This window comes from Papio anubis, chromosome 1 (assembly GCF_008728515.1).
Source record: "Papio anubis isolate 15944 chromosome 1, Panubis1.0, whole genome shotgun sequence".
NCBI classification, from domain to species: Eukaryota; Metazoa; Chordata; class Mammalia; order Primates; family Cercopithecidae; genus Papio; species Papio anubis.
The window spans coordinates 63770786-63789966 of NC_044976.1; the positions used below are offsets into that span (position 1 = coordinate 63770786).

Genomic DNA, 19181 nt, shown 5'->3' on the forward strand with positions numbered 1-19181 from the left:
TTTGTAGGTTTGATTAGCAATAAATTCTGATACCTACTTCTACATCTTAATTGGTTGTAAGACTAAGATGAGAGCTTAAAGGAAATCAGATAGAACGTATTAGCAAAGCCGTCTAACTTCCACCTCAGTGGAATGGGTTATTGTGTAAAAAGAGAAGGGAAAAATATAAAAGAAAGAATTATTATTGCTGATAATGGCATATCCTTTTTAACTTAATGATGGGAAGGTACTAGATGTCTTGGTTGGTACTAAGTAAACACAAAACAAGGACATAAAAGATTTGGAATGCTAATCTTGATGCCTTCTGGTGGTGATAGGGTGGGTGTGTGTGTGTGTGTGTGTGTGTGTGTGTGTGTGTTTTAAATCCCAGTTGCAATGTCAGTTTAGTATTTGCGTTTTAATCATTAATTTGTGTGGGCAAAACCTAGAGGTGCCTCAGAAAGAAGTTCTTCATCATGGCATCTTGTTTCCTATATAGATTTTATAGATGTATAAAAAACTTACTACGCACATGTATTCCTCTATTACACCTGATTCATTTTAGCCAAATATTTCTTTTAAATTATATGTTTGGAACTTTGAGGGGGGTCAGAATGATTTATTTTGAAGCTGTAGTGAGTTTATTTTGAGTACCATAGACACATCCCTGACAACCAGCATAGTGATGGTGTATAGCCAGTGCCCAATACATGTTCTGCATGACTCATGATTCTCAATTCATGTCACAGCAGAGGAAAAAACAAAATGTCAGTTTTAAGTGGATTATGCCTCTATACTTGTTAGTACTTAGCAAAGGTAAACTGAGTTTAAGGTGTTTTCCCCCTCTGTTCTTATTGCACACTGACTCTGTGTTAAGTTTACAGGTGGGACACACACACATAAGATAGTTCTTTCTTGCCTTCGAGGGACTCACAGTCGAATGGAGACAGACACATGCTCAGCTATAACTCAAGGTGTTTGGATATGAAGGTAAAACCAAAGTGAGACAAAGAAGGAGCAGAGACAAATAATATGTAGTTTCCGTCAAGCCTCATGTGAACAACCATAGGTGAAGGTAGAACATATTGAGTGTTGCAGAGTGTAGCAAGAACTCGGAAGCATGAGTGGATTTCTTGGGATCTTGCTGGGGCCATGCAGGCTTCAGGGATGGATCGGCATTATCCTATGTGAATTCAGAAAAGTGGGTTCTGAGCTCTCTTGTTCTCATTCTTTTTCTTCTCCCCATTTGTAGCTTCTAGTACGCCTGCTGTGAATATTCAGCCAGATGTTTCTGGAGGTTGGGACTGGCATGCTAAACCAGGTAAAGGTCAGCAGGTTATTTTCTGTACACATTTATATAATTGCAAAAGCATAATCCTTACCCAAGATGAAGTGAGTACTCAGAGAGAATTGTGGCCTACCTGTGTAATTTGTGTCACTTTTTCCTAAAGATTCTTATTCTGGAAGAGCTTTTCCCAATGCACTTGATGACGTGATAGTGCTACTTATCATACACCACTTAACTTTTCTGAGTTTCTTTTGCTGGATATCTGTCTTGACAATAGAATCAGACAGATATAAATATATATCAAACTCTATCACTTAGAAACTCTTGGATTTTTTGGCAAGTCTGAGCTTCAGTTTTCTTATCTGAACAATGGGGATAATAATTTTGGTTCCACACAGTTGTGTAAGTTTAAATTAAAAAAACTTGTATAAGAATTTCTGGTATAGTGTAGATGCTGACAAATGTGAATATTCTTCCTTCTTTACAAAGTACTTATTTCAGAGCGAGATTTGTCTGTGATCAATAAGGTCTCCTCCTCATGATCACTATGGCATTTATGGAGCTGTCTTACATGACTGCTTCTGACGTTGAACAAGTTAAGTGCACGCGTGCACATACAAACACATACACAATGGGCTTATCACAACAACTTTCTGAAGCAGTTGCTGCTTCCTTTTTTTTTTATTGTAGCAACCCCCTCCCCACAACATAACATTTATCCTGCCAATAATTTCCAAGTGTACAATGCAGTATTATCAGCTACATGCACTTTGTTGTGCAACAGATCCCCAGAACGAACCCACCTCACCACTGACCCTCCCACATAACTGAAACTCTACACTCACTAAATAACTCCCTATCTCTGCCTCTGCCACCCCTGGCAACCACCCTTCTACATGAGTTTGACTACTTTAGATACCTCCTATAAGTAGAATCATACAGCATTTGACTTTTGTGGCTGGCTTATTTCACTTAGTATAATATCCTCAAGGTTCATCTGTGTTGTAGCATGTGACAGGATTTGCTTCTGTTTTTAATTTTTAAAAAGTTTTTGGCTGGGGCATGGTAGCTCACACCTGTAATCCCAGCACTTTGGGAGGCTGAGATGGGAGGATCCCTTAAGGCCAGGAGTTCATGACCAGTCTGGGCAACATGGCAAAACCCCATCTCTACAAAAATACAAAAATAGTCAGGGGTGGTGGTGTGTGCCTGGAGTCCCAGCTACTTGGGAGGCTGAGATGGGAGAATTACTTGAGCCCAGGAAGTTGAGGCTGCAGTGAGCCGAGATCACACCACTGCACTCCAGCCTGGGTGACAGAGTGAGAACCCTGTCTCAAAAAAAGATTTTTCTTTAAATTGACAGATAAAATTGTATGTATTTGTCGTATACAATATGAGGTTTTGAAGTACACATACACAGTGATATGGTTTAATGTAGCTAATTAACAAAAGCATTACCTTTACGTGGTTATATTTTTGTGGTGAGAACATTTAACATCCATTCTCTTTGAATTTTTCAAGAATGTAGTAGATTATCATTAACTGGAGTCACTATGCTGTACAATGGATCTCTTGACTTATTCCTTCTATCTAGCTGTAATAATATATCCTTTAACCAATGCCTCCTCATCCCTGCCCTACGTCCAACCACCCCAGCACCTGCTAACCACCATTCTACTCTTTATTTCTATGAGACCAACTTTTTTAGCTTCCATATACGAATGAGAACATACAGTATTTGTCTTTCTGTGCCTGGCTTATTTCATGTAACATAATGCTGTCTAGGTTTATCCATGTCATCTCAAATGACAGAAATTTCTCCTTTTTATGGCTCAATAGCTTTCTATTGTGTGTATACCACATTTTATTTATCCATTCATCCATTAATGGGTACTTAGGTTGATTCCATATCTTGGCTGTTGTGAATAGTGCTACAATAAGCATGGGAGTGCAGATATCTCTTTGACATACTGACTTGATTTCCTTCGGATATATACCCAGTAGCAGGATTGATAAATCATATGGTAGTTCTATTTTTAATATTTTAAGGAACCTCCAAATTGTTTCCCATAATGGCTGTACTAATTTACATTCTCACTAACTGTGTTCTTTTTTTTCTACATCCTTGCCAACAAGTTTTTTGTTTTTGTATAACAGCAATTCTTATAGGAGTGAGGTGATATGTCATTTTGGTTTTGATGTGCATTTATATGATGATTGGTGATGTTAGTATTTTTTATACATCTGTTTGTTTTATACATCTGTTGGTTTTCTTCTGGTTTTCATCTTTATGTTTTCTTCTGGTAATTTCATAGTTTTGGGTCTTATATTTAAATGTGTAATGGAATTTGAGCTGATTTTTGTATATGGTGAAAAATATGTCTTTTTACCCTGTTGCCTTCTTATTCTGTTGATTGTTACCTTCCCTGCACAGAAGTGTTCAGCCTGATAATTGTCCTATTTGTTTTTCTTTTGTTGCCTGTGCCATTGATTTCATATTATTTCTCTTTTTTAAAACTAATGGTAAAATGGTGAAGCTCAAAGACGTTAAGCAAGATTCCCAAGGTCACTCAGGAATTGCCAAAGCTGGAATCCAGATCCAGACCTAACTTCAAATCCTACAGGAAAGAGTGAAGTCAGGTGACATGAGGACCTGGAAATAAAACAAACACTGTATATAATAGTTCACACTTGTGGCTTGGAAACAGCATTTGTCTTTTCTGTGTTCTGTCCTTGTTCAAGGTCACCATTCACCCAGGTCAGGGAAACAGGGTCTAGCAACTTCTTAGACATTTTCAAACCCTGTCCTAATTTGCCTAGGAGACAAAATGAACAGTAACTCTGGAATTCTGAATTTCAGAATTCAGCCTCAAACAACTAACTCATTTTCAATGACCTTATTTCTTTTTCAGGAGGCTTTGGAATGGGAAGCAAGTCAGCTGCCACCAGCCCAACCGGATCCTCGCATGGTACTCCCACCCATCAAAACAAACCCCAGACTCTGGATCCTTTTGCCGACCTTGGGACGCTAGGTACAAACTCAGAAGATCGAGCTACAAATAACATTTATTTATGGCTACAAAGCCTCAAATCTCAGTCTTTGGTGTTGTAGCAAGCTGGTCTTGTCGCCTGGAACCTCAAATAGTGTGTGTTCTTAATCTATCCTCTGAAACCTGAGATAGGCTTTTTAAAAAAAGAAAGTGAGAATCAGATATGGGATTCAAAATCATCTTTATTGATTCATTTCTCCAGTGCCTAATTCTGGATGTGTAGTATGAATAAAGTTAGAGCTTTCAGGGGCTCATGGCAGCAGAGTTTGGCTGCGCAAAAGTAACGTGTAGGGAAATGGTATGAGACAGGGCTGGTCAGATGGATTTGTGCCACATAATGCCAACCTTGCAGAACACTTACTGTGATGCTGTGGTGTTACCTGTGAGATCTTCACACCGTTCCCCTTCTCTCCATTAACTGTGGTGCTCTCTGGCCAATTTGTAAAATTCTATACAGAAAATAGACTCAAGTATCGTATTTCCAGAATATTTTCACCATATGTTAATAGATGTCACAGGGTAAGTGTTCTGAGAGCAAGTGAGATTGGGAAACACTGGTTTCAGTGGATTTTGATTACCACTAAGAGGGTCAGTGTCCAGAGTTCTCAAACTGATTTCACCAAGGAACCTGTTTTCAAGGAGGAGTTCATTGGAGTACTGTGTTCTGAAACATTTTCTTCCTCCTTTTTCCTTCCTCCTCTAGGGCAGTGCAGATTTGTTAAATAAGGATGGGGTAGGCCTGACATGGCCATATTGATAGCCCCTGATCTCAGGAAGCCCTCCTGAGGCATTTAGAGCCAGATGGAGGGAATGTGAGCCTGGCTACCATTGTTGTCTGTAACTTGTGTCAGCATCTTTATCTTCCATTCTGTACTATTTAGATGTTTTTCCCTTCTAAGAACTCTCAAAATTCTTTTATGCAGACATTTTCTTCTCCACCTTTCTTTGTATCTTACAGAAAATTTCAAATTTTAAAGTAATATTACTACATCAGATGAAATTTTACTTCAATAAAATCTCATTTATTATTGATTTTTAATGCATTTATTCATCCAACAAATATTTATGAAAGTGCCTTCTAGGTGCTAGGACTGTTTTGGTAAAAAAAAAAAATAGCAAAAAAACCCCAAAAGTCCTGCCTTAATAAAACTTACATTATAGAAGGGGAATCAAATAATAAATTAACAAATATATAATATAATGTCAAATAATGAAAACGATAAAAATAACAGTTAATAGTTACTGGAGCCTTACTATGTGCCAGACACTACTTGAAGTGCTTCACATATATCATTTCATTTAATCTTCATAATCTTTTGAAGTGGTGACTGTTATAATCCTCATTTTACAGATGAGGAAACAGGGACACAACAGATTAAGTAACATGCACAAATCACAAGCTTTCAACACCAAGAAGTCTAGCTCTGGAGCTTGCACTCATAAAAGGTTTAGAGGTTGATGTAGCTGAGTGTGGGAAGGAGTATCAGTTCAGTTCATCCAGTCAATGATTTTCTACCCTTGAACATTAATTCCCTCATTTCACAAGTATTTTTGAGTACTTACTACGTGGTAGGCATTCAGGATGTAATAAAGAATCAAGGCAGATGACATTCCTGTTCTTTGAAACTTACACTACAGTGGGAGGAAGAAACTTTAATTGAATGTAAAATATCCACTACTGTAGGGGCTACACAAGATGGAGCATTTTTTAAAAAGCTCCCCAGGTAATTCTAATGCACAATCAAGGTTGAGAACCACTGCTGTAGCTTTTAATGAGGATTGCAGTGGTCTCTGGATTTAGCTACCACTTTGTTTTTCTGTCAGTTATCTGCTTCCATTGCATTAACAATTAACTTGCTGAGCATAGGGAGAAAATATTCTAGAAGGGTGGACATCAGAGAGTCCTGCAATGTTGATGAGCCCCGTGAGTGCGGGGTCAGCGTCTGCTTTTTCACCACTGTATCTGCAGCCTGGCATCTAGAGGATGCTCGATAGTGGTTCCTAAATGAATGAATAACTGACAGTATGGTAGGCATATGGCAAGGTTTTCTTCATTCTTTAGGCTTTTCCATATTTACCAAATTTTAAAATAAAAAGCATATATGTTCAGAACAAAGTAAGCTTCCTTAAATATAAAATGAAACCCCAGTATAGAATGAATACCAAGTCTTAGGTGTATGTTCCTGTGCTCTTGGCAGGAAGGCTCTGGGACATAGGAAGAGGGACTTCATGCTGCTAGTTATGGAATGAGTGGGGCAATGCCAACTTTGAAGACAAGCCCTGTCATTACATTTTCCTATCACCAAGTATTTATTGAGCCCTGAAGATGTACTAGGCATGTGCTTATTAGCATATGAGCTTACATTATTTTATAATACATAACATCTCTTTGTTTGCTTAATTGTGGAATACTTTCATGTAGTTGTTGTGTCTTTATAGTATACCTGTGATACAGACATAGTTTTGATTAAACAGATGAAGAAACTGAGGCTCAAAGGGGTGCGATTTTTTTACCCAGCTTTAGAAGAGAGATATAGAAAGATTCTCTGTGTCCTGTTTTCGGCTATATTCTTAGTGCCCAGCATAGTACATCACACTTGGTAATGCTCACCAAATAGGGGTGAATTAGTGTATATATGTATGAATGAATGAAGAACAAATGCAAGAATGAATGATAGAGCTGAGACTGAAACTCAGATTGACGGTAAGTCCAGTGATCATGACACATTTCCAGTAGGGAAGGAAAGTGGAGTCCCAGGATCAGAATAGGGAAAGTATCTATAGAAAGAAGGGATAGTAAGGGATGAGTTATAGTGAAAGGCTCAGCAATTAGGAGAGGAATTAAGGATTACTGGGTGCAGTAAACGAACCTGATATTTGGAGGTAGGATGTACATAGTCTAATCCCAGCTCCATAATTAGCTGTGTGATCATGAGCATATCAGGAAACCTCTCTGAGCCTTAATTTCCTTATCTTTAAAGTGGGGCCAGTGATACTACTTACCTCCTAAGAGTGTTGTGTAGATCTGAGCAGTAATGTACATAAGCACATTTTGTTAACTCTAAAGAGCTATATAAGTATTAGTTATTTTATTGTTGTTCCTTTAGACTTATTACATGAAAGGGTCTTTGGGGATCATCACATTTCAGCTTCTCATTTTACCTCTTTAAATGCAAGTCACAGCTGGTTTTCATATTTTGGACATAACCCAGCTTGTATGCAGTGAGTGCTTAAAAGTTTGGAGATTATGCAATCACGATTCTACTTAAATTCCTGGCACAAAATAACATCATTTTTAAAGCTTGAATAAGATCGTTTGTCCTGTTTAAAGTTATCAGAATGTTGACTACTTTTTCTTTCCTTGAATGAAATGCAAGTAGTATGAAATTAAAGCCTACTTGTGAAATTTCAAAACATCTTTATTTACTCTTGGGCACTAACCATGCTTTATAACAAAAAGTGATTAATCCTAATAATTGAAGTTTAAGTAGCACCTTAATGAGTGGACTTACTCTGTTTTATTCCCCATTCTTGTCATTTAGTAGTTTTTAAAAATATTTTATTCTAGTGAAGAAGTAGAATCTGCTTAGAAGATGGAAGGGTGGGGAAGGATGGCACAGTGGGAAGAGCCAGGGTTCTTTTGACTCGGAGGCAAAGATCCAGAATCAAGTGTCAGCTCAGCCACTTGCTGTGTGCCTCTGAGAAAATCACTTAACTGCTCTGACCTGCAGTTTGTTCATCTGAAGGAAAAATGAGGCCATTAAAACATACCTAAAAGTGTCGTTGTGGGGATTAAGGAAATAATATGTATGCCTGTAATTCCTTTATCTATATTAGGAAGATTACTTATGCTATCAGTCAAGGGAATGGCTACTAAAGCAAACAATATCTGAAGACACAAGAGTTAGAGGCCACTCAATATAGTTTTACCTTCTTCATCCCTTTTTCTTTAGGTAGTTCTTCATTTGCCAGCAAGCCCACCACACCAACTGGATTGGGTGGAGGATTCCCACCTCTCAGCTCGCCACAGAAGGCATCTCCTCAGCCTATGGGTGGCGGGTGGCAGCAGGGAGGTGCCTACAACTGGCAGCAGCCACATCCTAAGCCTCAGCCCAGCATGCCCCACTCCTCTCCCCAGAACCGACCCAACTACAATGTGAGCTTCTCGGCCATGCCTGGGGGCCAGAACGAACGTGGGAAAGGATCAAGTAATTTGGGTAAGGATGATGGTATGGGACCTAGCTATAGGGCAGCCTGTCTGTGTTGTCATACTGCCTGAATATGTGTGTCTGAAGGGTCTGAAGGTGACAGTAGTTTCTGGATAGTTTCAATTCAGTAGTTTCTGAGGAAATCTTACAGTTGTAGAGACACAACATGATCCCTACCCCCAATGCTGTACCTGGAGCCTCCTGGGTTGACTATGCTTCTAACTTTTATACCATTTTGCGACTGTGGGCTCACTTGTCCATTTCTCTCCACACTGGAACCACATGGAGGGCAGGGACTGTGTCTTAGTTGCCATGGTATCATTAGCACCTAGCATAATGCTTGGCATAGGGTAGGCACTAAATGAATGTTGAAGGGATGTGAGTGGAGAGGTGGATGGATCTTAAAGCTGTTATTCCTTTGGAAGAGGAGGTAGAAGAAAAAGTTGGGGAATCTTTCAAGCACATTGGTCATATTTGCCCTTTGGTCCCAATTGGAGGACTGTATGTGTCTTGGAACACTTGGTCTTTCTTATGCTCTGTTTGGTGGATTCCTGAGATCAGTGGGGTACCTATAATGGTGCCAACACCTGAGGCTGGAGGATACCTTGGATAGGATCTTGACAATGAGTGAAAAGTAATATTTTTGCATAGGAGGGATGGTTAGATTTGAGTTTATTAAAAGCCTATTTTGGTACATTTTATATTTCAGTTGATTTTGTCAGACTCTGCAATGAAGTACATAGGAACATGGTGAGGGAACAGGCCTTTCTCTCTATGGAACATGGAAAGGCAATTCTTCTGTTCTTTGTAGTAGCTGTAGCTAACATTTATTGAGTCCTTACTGTATGCCAGGTGCTATACTAAGCATTTTTCATGTACAGTCATCCCCCTTTATGTGTGGTTTTGTCCTTTGCAATTTCAGTTATCTGAGGTCAACTGCAGTCTGAAAATATTAAATGGAAAATTCCAGGAGTAAGCAATTCATTCATTTTAAATTGTGCACTATTATGAGCAGCATGATGAAACCTCACACCATCTTACTCCATCCTGTCTAGGATGTGAAGCATCCCTCTGTCCAGCACATCTATGTTGTGTTCTCTAGCCTCCCATTAGTCACTTAGTAGCCATTTCGGCTATCAGATCAAAGAAAGTACTGTATATATAGGGTCCGGTACTATCTGTGGTTTTTAGGTGTCCACTACAGGCCTTGGAACATACCCCCTGTGAATAAGTCGGGAGACTCCCATATTATTTCTTATAATCTTCAAAACCAACCACATATCATAGGTGGGGAACCTGTGACACAGATCGATGAAGTAATTTCCTAAGTTTATACAGCTTATAAGTGACAGAGTCAGGATTTGAACCCTTGCAGTTTGGCTCCAGAACCCCTGCCCTTTATTGCTACATTCTACTGGCTAGAACACAAGTGCTTCTCACAACACCAACATGTTAGGAATTCAGTTGTTGGGGGTATGTAACATCATGTTTGTTCTTGACTACCAGGGATATTTCCTGGACAGTTCCATAGAGTCATGTCAATTCCCCTCCATTTTTGAGTAGATAGATGTGGGGTGAGTGATTTCAATCAGCAAATACTTATGGAGCATCTTCAGTGTAGAAAACGTTGAGGATGCAGCAGTAAACAAGAAACAAAATCTCTAGTTTCAGAGCACTTACATTTCAGTGTGTGCAAGTGCAGGTGTGTGTATGTCTTACAGTATAGAGATAGCAAATGGTTTTCAACTCAACCAACTGATTTTGGTTGATTTGAATTGACTGTATGGACTGATGTTTTGGTTTTATTTTGTTTTAACAAGCATTTAGATAGCCAGGCACTGTTCTAAGCATTTTAAATGTCAACTAATTCATTTTCACAACAACTCCATAAGGTAAGTAATATTCCTAACACCATCCCCATTTTATGGATTAGGAAATTGAGGAATAGAGATAGTAAGTAACTTGCCTAGGTCACATCACTATTAAGTGGCAGAGTTAGAATTCAAACCTGGGGAGCTGGGGTCCAAATTCTTTGTTCCTAGCCACCATGCTTGGCTGCCTGTCCAACCAAATTGAGAAAGATTATGAGGATACAACAGATTTGGAGAGAAAGAGCAAAGTGAGTGACTAAAATATCAACAGAATAGGGGCAGGGAAGTGGTAGCATGCATGGATTTCAACTACCAAAACCCAGATCCCAGTGCCAACACTGATATGAGTTAGTTATAATCTGGAGGGATAATGAGTATCCTCATCTAAAGAGAAGGTACAGTGGAGATGGAATTTGATTTGGCTTCATGAACCAACCTCCAGTTTTAACCTTGCCACATATATGTTAAATGATTCTGGACAGATTCATTTTCATCATCTGTAAAATGGATGCAAGAGTCTCTTACCCTACTCACAGGGTAAGCAAGCATGAGGGTTAAGGGACTGAATGCATATTAAAAACATCTTGAAGACCCCAGATGCTGTGAGATAATGATACAGCGTTATGTTTAAGAATGAAAACTATTAATGATTTTCAAATATTATATTGCAGAAGGGAAACAAAAAGCAGCTGATTTTGAAGACCTACTCTCTGGTCAAGGTTTCAATGCTCACAAAGACAAAAAGGGGCCTCGGACAATAGCTGAGATGAGAAAGGAGGAAATGGCTAAGGAAATGGATCCTGAGAAATTAAAGGTGAGCGAGGCCCCTGACACAGCTTGATTATCCTATATGACAAAGTCATGTGATAAAGTCATGTATATGGAGCTATCAGCACGAGACTAACCTATTGTCTTAGTCCATTCAGGCTGCTATAACAAAATACCATAAATGGGGTAGCTTATAAACAACAGGATTTTTTTTCTCATAGTTATGAAGGCTGGAAGTCTAAGATCAAGGTGCCAGCCATTTTGGTGTCTGGTGAGGGCCATCTTCCTGGTTCATGGATGGTGGTCTTTTCCCTGTGTCCTCATAGGCAGAAGAAAGAGGTCTTGCTCAGGCCTCTTTCATAAGGGCACTAATCCCATTTACAAGAAATGTGTCTCATGAACTAATCACCTCCCAGTAGGAAGCCCTAACCTCCTAATACTATCACCTCAGGAATTAGAATTTCAGTATAGGAATTTTGGGGGACACATACATTCAGACCATATCACCTATAGAAGGCGTGGTATTAGATTTCTGGTTGCCACTCTATTTGGTCTTTGCAGTTGTGATTTGAGTACAGCTGTTCCCTTTAAAAGCAAAGTAGCTGTGAGGAGGTTGCACACACTGTTTAATTTCTTTAATAAAATAAATGTTATTCCATGGTATGGCAATACAGATTTCTTTTGTTTGCCTGTTCAGATGAGCAGCAGCACTTTTTAAGAGGTGATTTTGTTATTCAGATGGCATTCACATTCTAAACATGAGTCATTAGAATTTGCTGGTAAGAAAAATGCATTGTTTATGTTTTCTGTTTCTGCCTTGAGAGCTTTTTTATTAAACCAGATTGACTGAAGCCCCCAGGATCTTTTCTCTACTGATAGAGAAATATTTACGTATCTGAGACTTACCAATTCCTGCAACATTAGACCTGGAGGTTTGGAAGGTAGAGGAGAGAAAGGCTGAGGGAAGTGTGGCTCCCGTCTTCCCCATTGTCTCCCTCTACTTTTAACCCAAGCAGTTCTCCTTTTATCTCTTTTTGATTCTGGAGGTCTAGGTAAAATTAGATTTGAAGATTTGCCTTAAATCAAATCAACATTCTTTTTTCCTCAAATCAACATACTGTTTTAGTATGTTTCAGCATTGTTGTTGTTTTTTTTAAGTTTGCAAATCAGCAAATCTAATCCCTTTGTTTCACAGCTGAAGAAAAACCACATAACTTCACAGATGAAGATGTTGTATGGACAGGCGGATGCAGATTAGCTGGGAAACAGAGGGTGGTTATGTTGATGAGTGGTATGAGGTCTGGAAGAGTTTGTAAAGATCAAGAGAATTGGAATGTTCTTCACAGATGGAGAGGTTGAGTTCCTATGTGACAAAATACTAAATATGCTGACACTATAACAAACTGAAAGAGGAGGATGTAATCTGTCTTTGTATTAAGGCATCTGCAAAACCAGTACTTGAACGGCAAGTCAATCTTAACACATTCTGAAAACATATACCACTGTTCTGTATACTTTCCTGACAGATATGTTGCAGATGTATATAATATACATCTAATATAACTTAGATTCTTTGACACATTTTTTAGTACAATGTAGGATCTTTCATTTGCATGTTTTTCACTCCACCCAATGTCACAGGGGCTTAATATTTCTCCCAAAAACTTTGTGTTTTATCTCAAAAACCTTTGTTCATTAGGCAAACTCAGGCGGTTTCCTATAAAAGAAAGCTGTTTATTTCACTTAAGCCATGTTTGATTATTTAATTGGTACAGGGTATGCAATTGTTTGGGAGAGTAGCTGTCATTAACATGACTGAACCATTCATCCAGCAACACTCACTTAGCCAAACTCCTGTTAGGTACTCAATGCTGATACAGTTTTATGATCCCTCTGACTTAATCACCTCATTTGTTCAAACTGTGAATGTTCATAGTTCAAATAAATGACTAAATGGATCAATTAATGTAACAAGCCTTTTTGAGCTCTTCTGCACCAGGTTTATTATTTGGTTCTGAGATACAGTGATATATAAGAAATAATACTTTTCCTCAAGTTCTGCCTAATGGAAGGGAAAGACAAACACACAATTACAATAAAGTGTGGCACATATTATGGTAAAAACGTGTTTAAGGTAGAGTAGCCCAGAGAAGTTTGGCGCTTTTTTAACGGTTACTTATTTAGTGCAGTATCTACCCTCATGGAGTTTATGTTGAGTGTAACTCTGAGGGTAGGGATGGGAGAGAAAGGAAATCAAACTTGCAAAGTCTAACAGTGTGAAATTCCTCAGCAGGCTTTTGAAGGATGATAGAGTTAACCAGGAAGACAAGGTAGGAGGTTAAGGAGGAGAAGCATTTCAGGTGGAAGAAACAGCCTGGATTATACAGGTTGCCCTAAGTGTTTTGATGTTGCTGGAGCAGAAGGGGTTTCTAGAGTCCCAGTGGAAACCTTCTGAAGTAGTAATTAAGCATTTGAGTTTCTTAATTCCCTTCGTGTTTACAGATTCTGGAATGGATTGAAGGTAAAGAAAGAAATATCAGAGCCCTTCTCTCCACGATGCATACTGTGCTGTGGGCTGGGGAGACCAAGTGGAAACCAGTTGGCATGGCAGACCTGGTAACACCAGAGCAGGTGAAGAAGGTGTACAGGAAGGCTGTCCTGGTGGTGCACCCAGATAAAGTGGGTATTACCTGCCCTGTTGTGTTACTTGTCAGGCCCTTGCTTCATTATCTTATGTGTTTTACTTTAAATGTGCTGGTTGATATGACCTATTTTTAATAAAATTAAGTCTATGGGCTAAAATCAGATATTTAAACAAATAGTTACATTTTATGAAATGAGAAAGAAGATATCAAACTATATATTACAGGGGCTTATTTAGAGAGAGTAAGATTTACCCAGGGATTAATTTTTAGGGCTCAGAAGTAAATTGTGGCTGAGTACAGTGGCGTATGCCTGTAATTCCAGCACTTTGGGAGGCCGGGGTAGGCAAATTGCTTGAGCCCTCAAGTTTGAGACCAGCCTGGGCAACATGAAAAAACCCCGTCCCTACAAAAAAAATACAAAAATTAGCTGGTGTGGTGGCATGAGCCTGTAGTCTCAGCCACTCGGGAAGCTGAGGTAGGAGGATCACTTGAGCCTGGGTGATCAAGGCTGCAGTGAGCTGAGATCACTCCACTGTACTCCAGCATGGGCAACAGAGTGAGACCCCGTCTCCAAAAAAAGAAAAGAAAAGAAAAAGTAAATTGTATCCTGACTTACAATAGTAAGGACAGGCTAAGAGCTGGACAGAAGAAAACTTCTTTCCTTTAGAGATAAAACAGTATGGTTAGCTAGGACAGTAATGGAAAAGCTTTAGAATGTAGTTGGTAAAATTTGTGAGAATCAATAAAATATTCAAAATGGAATTAAATTTGCCACTGTCTTGATTATCACTATATTGATTATGTCAGTTTATGTCTTCATTGAAGTATATATACATCTAAGGCTCTACCTTGTCAGAAACTTCAACTAACTCATGGCCAAATGAAATCATCGTATAATACATAGAAACATTCAGAAGGAAGTGAGTATCTTGCTGTCACATAGACTATACCGGTCATATGACATGAAGCTATGATTGAAGTGCCACTTGGGAACACAGGCTTGAATTTGATGCATTTGATTTTCATCTCTCCACATTTTTTTTGTACTAGTCTGGAAAGAAGAATTAATGAGAAGCAGTGGTAGTGCTTGAATTTTGATGAATCAAAAGAGAAGGAGAAACAAGAGCCCAGAAAAATCCACAAACTGTATGCCCCATTATGACTCTCAAAGAACGTTTTAGAAACGGGAAAATGGGATTTAAAAACAGTCAATGGAGATGGGCTGTCAAGAACCTTTGTCATTTGGCAGATACTTCTGGAGAACAGAGATACATCTTTTGCTGCCCGATAAGCTCTCTGTTGTCTGCTTCTTGATGGATTACTACTACCCTTGTGCATTTCTAGGGGGAGGGCATTATGGGGAGGTTATAGTAATTTGGGTCAGATATAGTAGATTAGGCTGAAAAGTAGAAATGGCCAAATAGAAAAACATTTCAATTACTTAGAGTCCATATACTGGCAGTGAAAAATTCAATATCAATAACATTTTGGTCTGTGGTATCTAATATGTGTTTTTGTTTTCTCTGCAGGCTACTGGGCAACCCTATGAGCAATATGCAAAGATGATTTTCATGGAGCTCAATGATGCCTGGTCTGAATTTGAAAACCAAGGCCAAAAGCCCTTATATTAATTCAGGAGCTTTTCCATCCCTGCTGCAGACCTGTGCTAATGCTTAGTGTGTGTCACAATTCTGAGGTTTTCGCAGATGAACCAAAAACTCCAGTAACGTGTTTTCAGTACTAAACTGTTAAGTTACTCATGAATTAATTTCTCATCGATAAGGGATATGGATGTTTGGTTTCTCAAAGTTCCCACCATAAAAGATCCAAAGCATGAGAGGAACTTCTAGTCAGATGACCTTGCAGAACTACTGCATTCCTCCCTGCCCTGTGGGGAGCCCACTCAGCATTCTACCTGGGGAAATGGAAAACAGAGGCCACCACCCATGAAGGCATAACACCCATCACATTGTCTGAGAATAGGATTAATGAGCAACAGTTATGATAATAGAGTTATATGATGGTTTAATGGTTCCTAGATTTTTCTTGGAAAGATATAATTTGAGCAGTGGCTTTATGCAGACTCAAAGAACAAGACCAAGTATTTTTTTTTTAAGTAAAAATTTACTAAGGGCTTTAGCATAATACTGTAAATGTCTTTTGGTCAAGAGGACTAACAAATATAAAGGAACTTGAATTGTGGGGAGTGATAATAGTCCAGTGATTAAACTACAGTCCAGTGATTACCACCAACTTTCTGACTAAGCTAAAAATGAATGAAAATGCTGGCTAAAGAAAAGAGGGACTCTGAAGATGCCAACATCTTTATTCCTGGTTAGGAAGGTGGGCTGTTACCCTCTTTCCCTTTAGAAAACTGTGATTAATTAAATAAAATGTCTTACTACTATAACAACTCTAAACCTGGTTTAAATGAAACATCTAGTTTTGCTGTAAGGTTTAATGCTCTTCTTTTGTTTAGCCAAGAAAACATTCTTAGCTGGAAACAGGTGGTAAAGTAGTTTGGCCTGTTCACAATTTATCAGGGCCAATATCTAGTATGGACTCAGTGTTCTCTAGGTTTGTGAGCGGTTATGGTAAGAGAATAGAAGGCAACACTGAATAGGAATTATGAGAATGGCATGATCACAGTGAGAGAGCTGCACTTACCTGCAGACCCAGTCAGATGGCTTGTCAGTATCTGCTCTGAGGAACCAGGTCCCACCTCCCCACAAGGCAAATCTAGACCCATTGGATTATTACAGTGGACTTTATTGTTTTAAAAGTAGTTGGGGGTCCACAGGAACAACATTCATACAGGGACATTTGTGAAAGCAAAGCAAGAATGAAAGCTTTCCAGATCTTAGACTGGCTGGATTAGATCAGTGTGTTGGCTGGTTCTCATTTTAAGGGGTAAGCAGTTTGCTGTTCTGTGACTTTAGTAGATCTCTTTTGTGTGCACATATACAATGTGCATTATACATACATATATATATGCGCAAAGCAGATGGGCAAAAAGATTTTCATGCTAATCTTCAAAGGTTCATGCCCAATGTTGTGAAAAGCTTTTAAAAGTTGTTTTGAAAAGACAATCATTTTTTGTTTTTGTTTTAATTTTCTCGTGGCAAGCTATACCGGAAAAGCGGCATGTCAAAAATACTTTAGGTTCTGCATAGATCTCTTTCTCTTTCTCTTTTTTTTTTTTGTTTGTTTGTTCGTTAAAGTTCATTATTTATTTTACCTTTTACTGACAATGTGAAACTCAAAGAAAATGTTCTCTTTTTAAATATACAGTCATAAACTGTTCAAGGTAACCATAACAAACTAGATGTTATTTATTAACGTATTATAAAATAATGTTTGATCCAGTATGTGCTTGTCTTATTTAAAATCGGAATGTGAGACATGTTGCTGTGACCTGTTTTTTTTTCCTCATTCACATTTGTAGATATTGTGTGAACTACAGTATATAATAACAATTAAAAGGATATTCTGTGGATGTCACATATTTTGAAATGATAGAACTACATTAGCTTTGTATCATGTTTGGATAATTCATCAATGTTCACAGTTTAAAACATCATTAAACATTATGTAATTAGCAATGAGAAAGAATCTTACTTAACTTAAATTTGGGGATTTCCCCCCACATCTCTTTTCCGGATACATTATAATTCTGGAACCCTATTTATCTCAAAACTCTTAATATATGCAGACCAACAGGTTTTTGCATTCCTTTTAAATAGCTGGTTGTGACAAAGCTTGTTGTTGATCAGATTCACTGTTTCATCATATTTATTGTAATATATTTTTTGTTTTGTAAATATGTTACAACAAAATGTGATTGGTCTAAAATATTTGTAATGTATATTAAAAGGTTCAAAAATATTTGTGGAAATCCAAGTTATTTGGGTACTTGTAGGAATACAGTGACGAGCTTGAATGCCACCTTCTGACATGATTTACTTTTAAGGAAAGTTATGAGGAGAGAATACGAAAAGCATGCACCAAAATGTCATCTGACAGGATTTCTGGATTTATACTTAATCCCTCCTGCCCCAGCACACACACACACACACACACACGCACGCACGCACGCACACATGATTTTGATTATGCTACATGATATATGTTTCAAAAAGAAATAGCATAGAAATCCTGGTCTCCTAGCCACAAAATTAAAGGATTTTCAAAAAAATTAATCTGTATGTTGAGGCAAAAGGATTGAACCTGGAAGTCTGGGACTTTATCATAGAAACAAAGTCTCAGATATTTTAGTTCTTTGGAAACAAATGCTGTCATTCAAAAGCATTTGACCCATCACTGTACTGTCTGCGTGAGGAAGAATGTTCAAGTTGAATCCTAATGCTGTGAATGAAACACAATCTGTGTAGGGAATGAGCACAAAAGTTGAATTCCCATTGCTTTTTGGCCTTTTGGCTAAAATAAATGTAGCATCTAATTTTATCAGTTTAACATCTGATATGTCTTCTATCCATGAACAATATTTTAAATGGATTTTTTGGAGCAGGGAGATGGAATAGGAGTTTCTCCCACCCATTCCACACATCAGCCTGGTAATGCAGTAACTGCAGGAATGCAGTAAATGCAGTAACCTCCGCCTCACTAAAACAACAACAACAAAAGAAAAAAGTTGAATTCCAGAAATAGCTATTGCAGCAACAAGTCAGTCTCTCTGCTGGAAACACCTATCAGGGAAGCTAGCTCAAGTAGCAGATTTTGATTATTCTATAGATAAATCATGGTTTTTGGGAATAGTGATACATGTTGGTTTGAGATTTAAAGACTGGGTTTAAATCCCAGTTTTTCCATCTATAGACTTTTTTTTTCTTTTTTTCTTTTTTTTTTTTTTTACACAAGAGAGTCTTGCTGTGTCACCTAGGCTGAAATGCAGTGGGTCTGTCGTAGCTCTCTGCAGCCTCTAACTCCTGAGCTCAAGTGATCCTCTCGCCTCAGCCCTCTTGAATAGCTAGGCAGGTGAGAGCCACCATGCCTGTTTTTTTTTTGGGTTGGTTTGTTTGTTTTTCAGATGAGGTCTTGTTGTGTCACCCAGGATGGTCTTGAACTCCTGGCCTCAAGTGATCCTCCAGCCTCAGCCTCCCACAGTGCTGGGATTACAGGCATGAGCCACTGTGCTGAACCTTACAGACTCTTACATTGGACACGTTTCTTGAACTCTCTGAGTCTTAATTTTATCACCTGTAAAACAGAATTCTAACAACCCTGCAATGGAGGAATTAAGAACTGTGTATATAAACTCTGAACAACTGGGTACTCACTAAATAGTAATTATTGTTATTGTTACTGATAGTAAATAAGACAAAGTATATCACTGTAGGTGGGTATTGGAGCTG

At 38.5% G+C, this 19181-nt stretch overlaps 1 protein-coding gene and 1 non-coding gene across 8 annotated transcripts in view; both read left to right on the forward strand.

The window, feature by feature from the left end:
• The window catches only part of DNAJC6 (DnaJ heat shock protein family (Hsp40) member C6), a 157937-nt gene extending 140243 nt beyond the window's left edge, over positions 1 to 17694 (forward strand). For 4 of the 7 annotated variants that reach the window (XM_021942527.2, XM_021942539.2, XM_021942545.2 and 1 more), the window contains 6 exons: positions 1232 to 1300; positions 4180 to 4299; positions 8271 to 8534; positions 11068 to 11210; positions 13667 to 13843; positions 15339 to 15799. In XM_021942527.2, the coding sequence (XP_021798219.2) occupies positions 1232 to 1300; positions 4180 to 4299; positions 8271 to 8534; positions 11068 to 11210; positions 13667 to 13843; positions 15339 to 15440 (875 nt within the window). In that variant the 3' untranslated portion in view covers positions 15441 to 15799. Of the gene's footprint in view, positions 1 to 1231; positions 1301 to 4179; positions 4300 to 8270; positions 8535 to 11067; positions 11211 to 13666; positions 13844 to 15338 lie in introns of all 7 variants that reach the window. The other 3 variants (XM_021942529.2, XM_021942536.2, XM_021942524.2) reach the window with 1 other exon arrangement.
• Positions 17695 to 18226: 532 nt separating this feature from the next.
• Positions 18227 to 18417, forward strand: LOC116271865. The gene has a single exon (XR_004180625.1). It is a non-coding gene; the product is annotated as a U2 spliceosomal RNA (small nuclear RNA).
• The last annotated feature ends 764 nt before the right edge of the window (positions 18418 to 19181 follow it).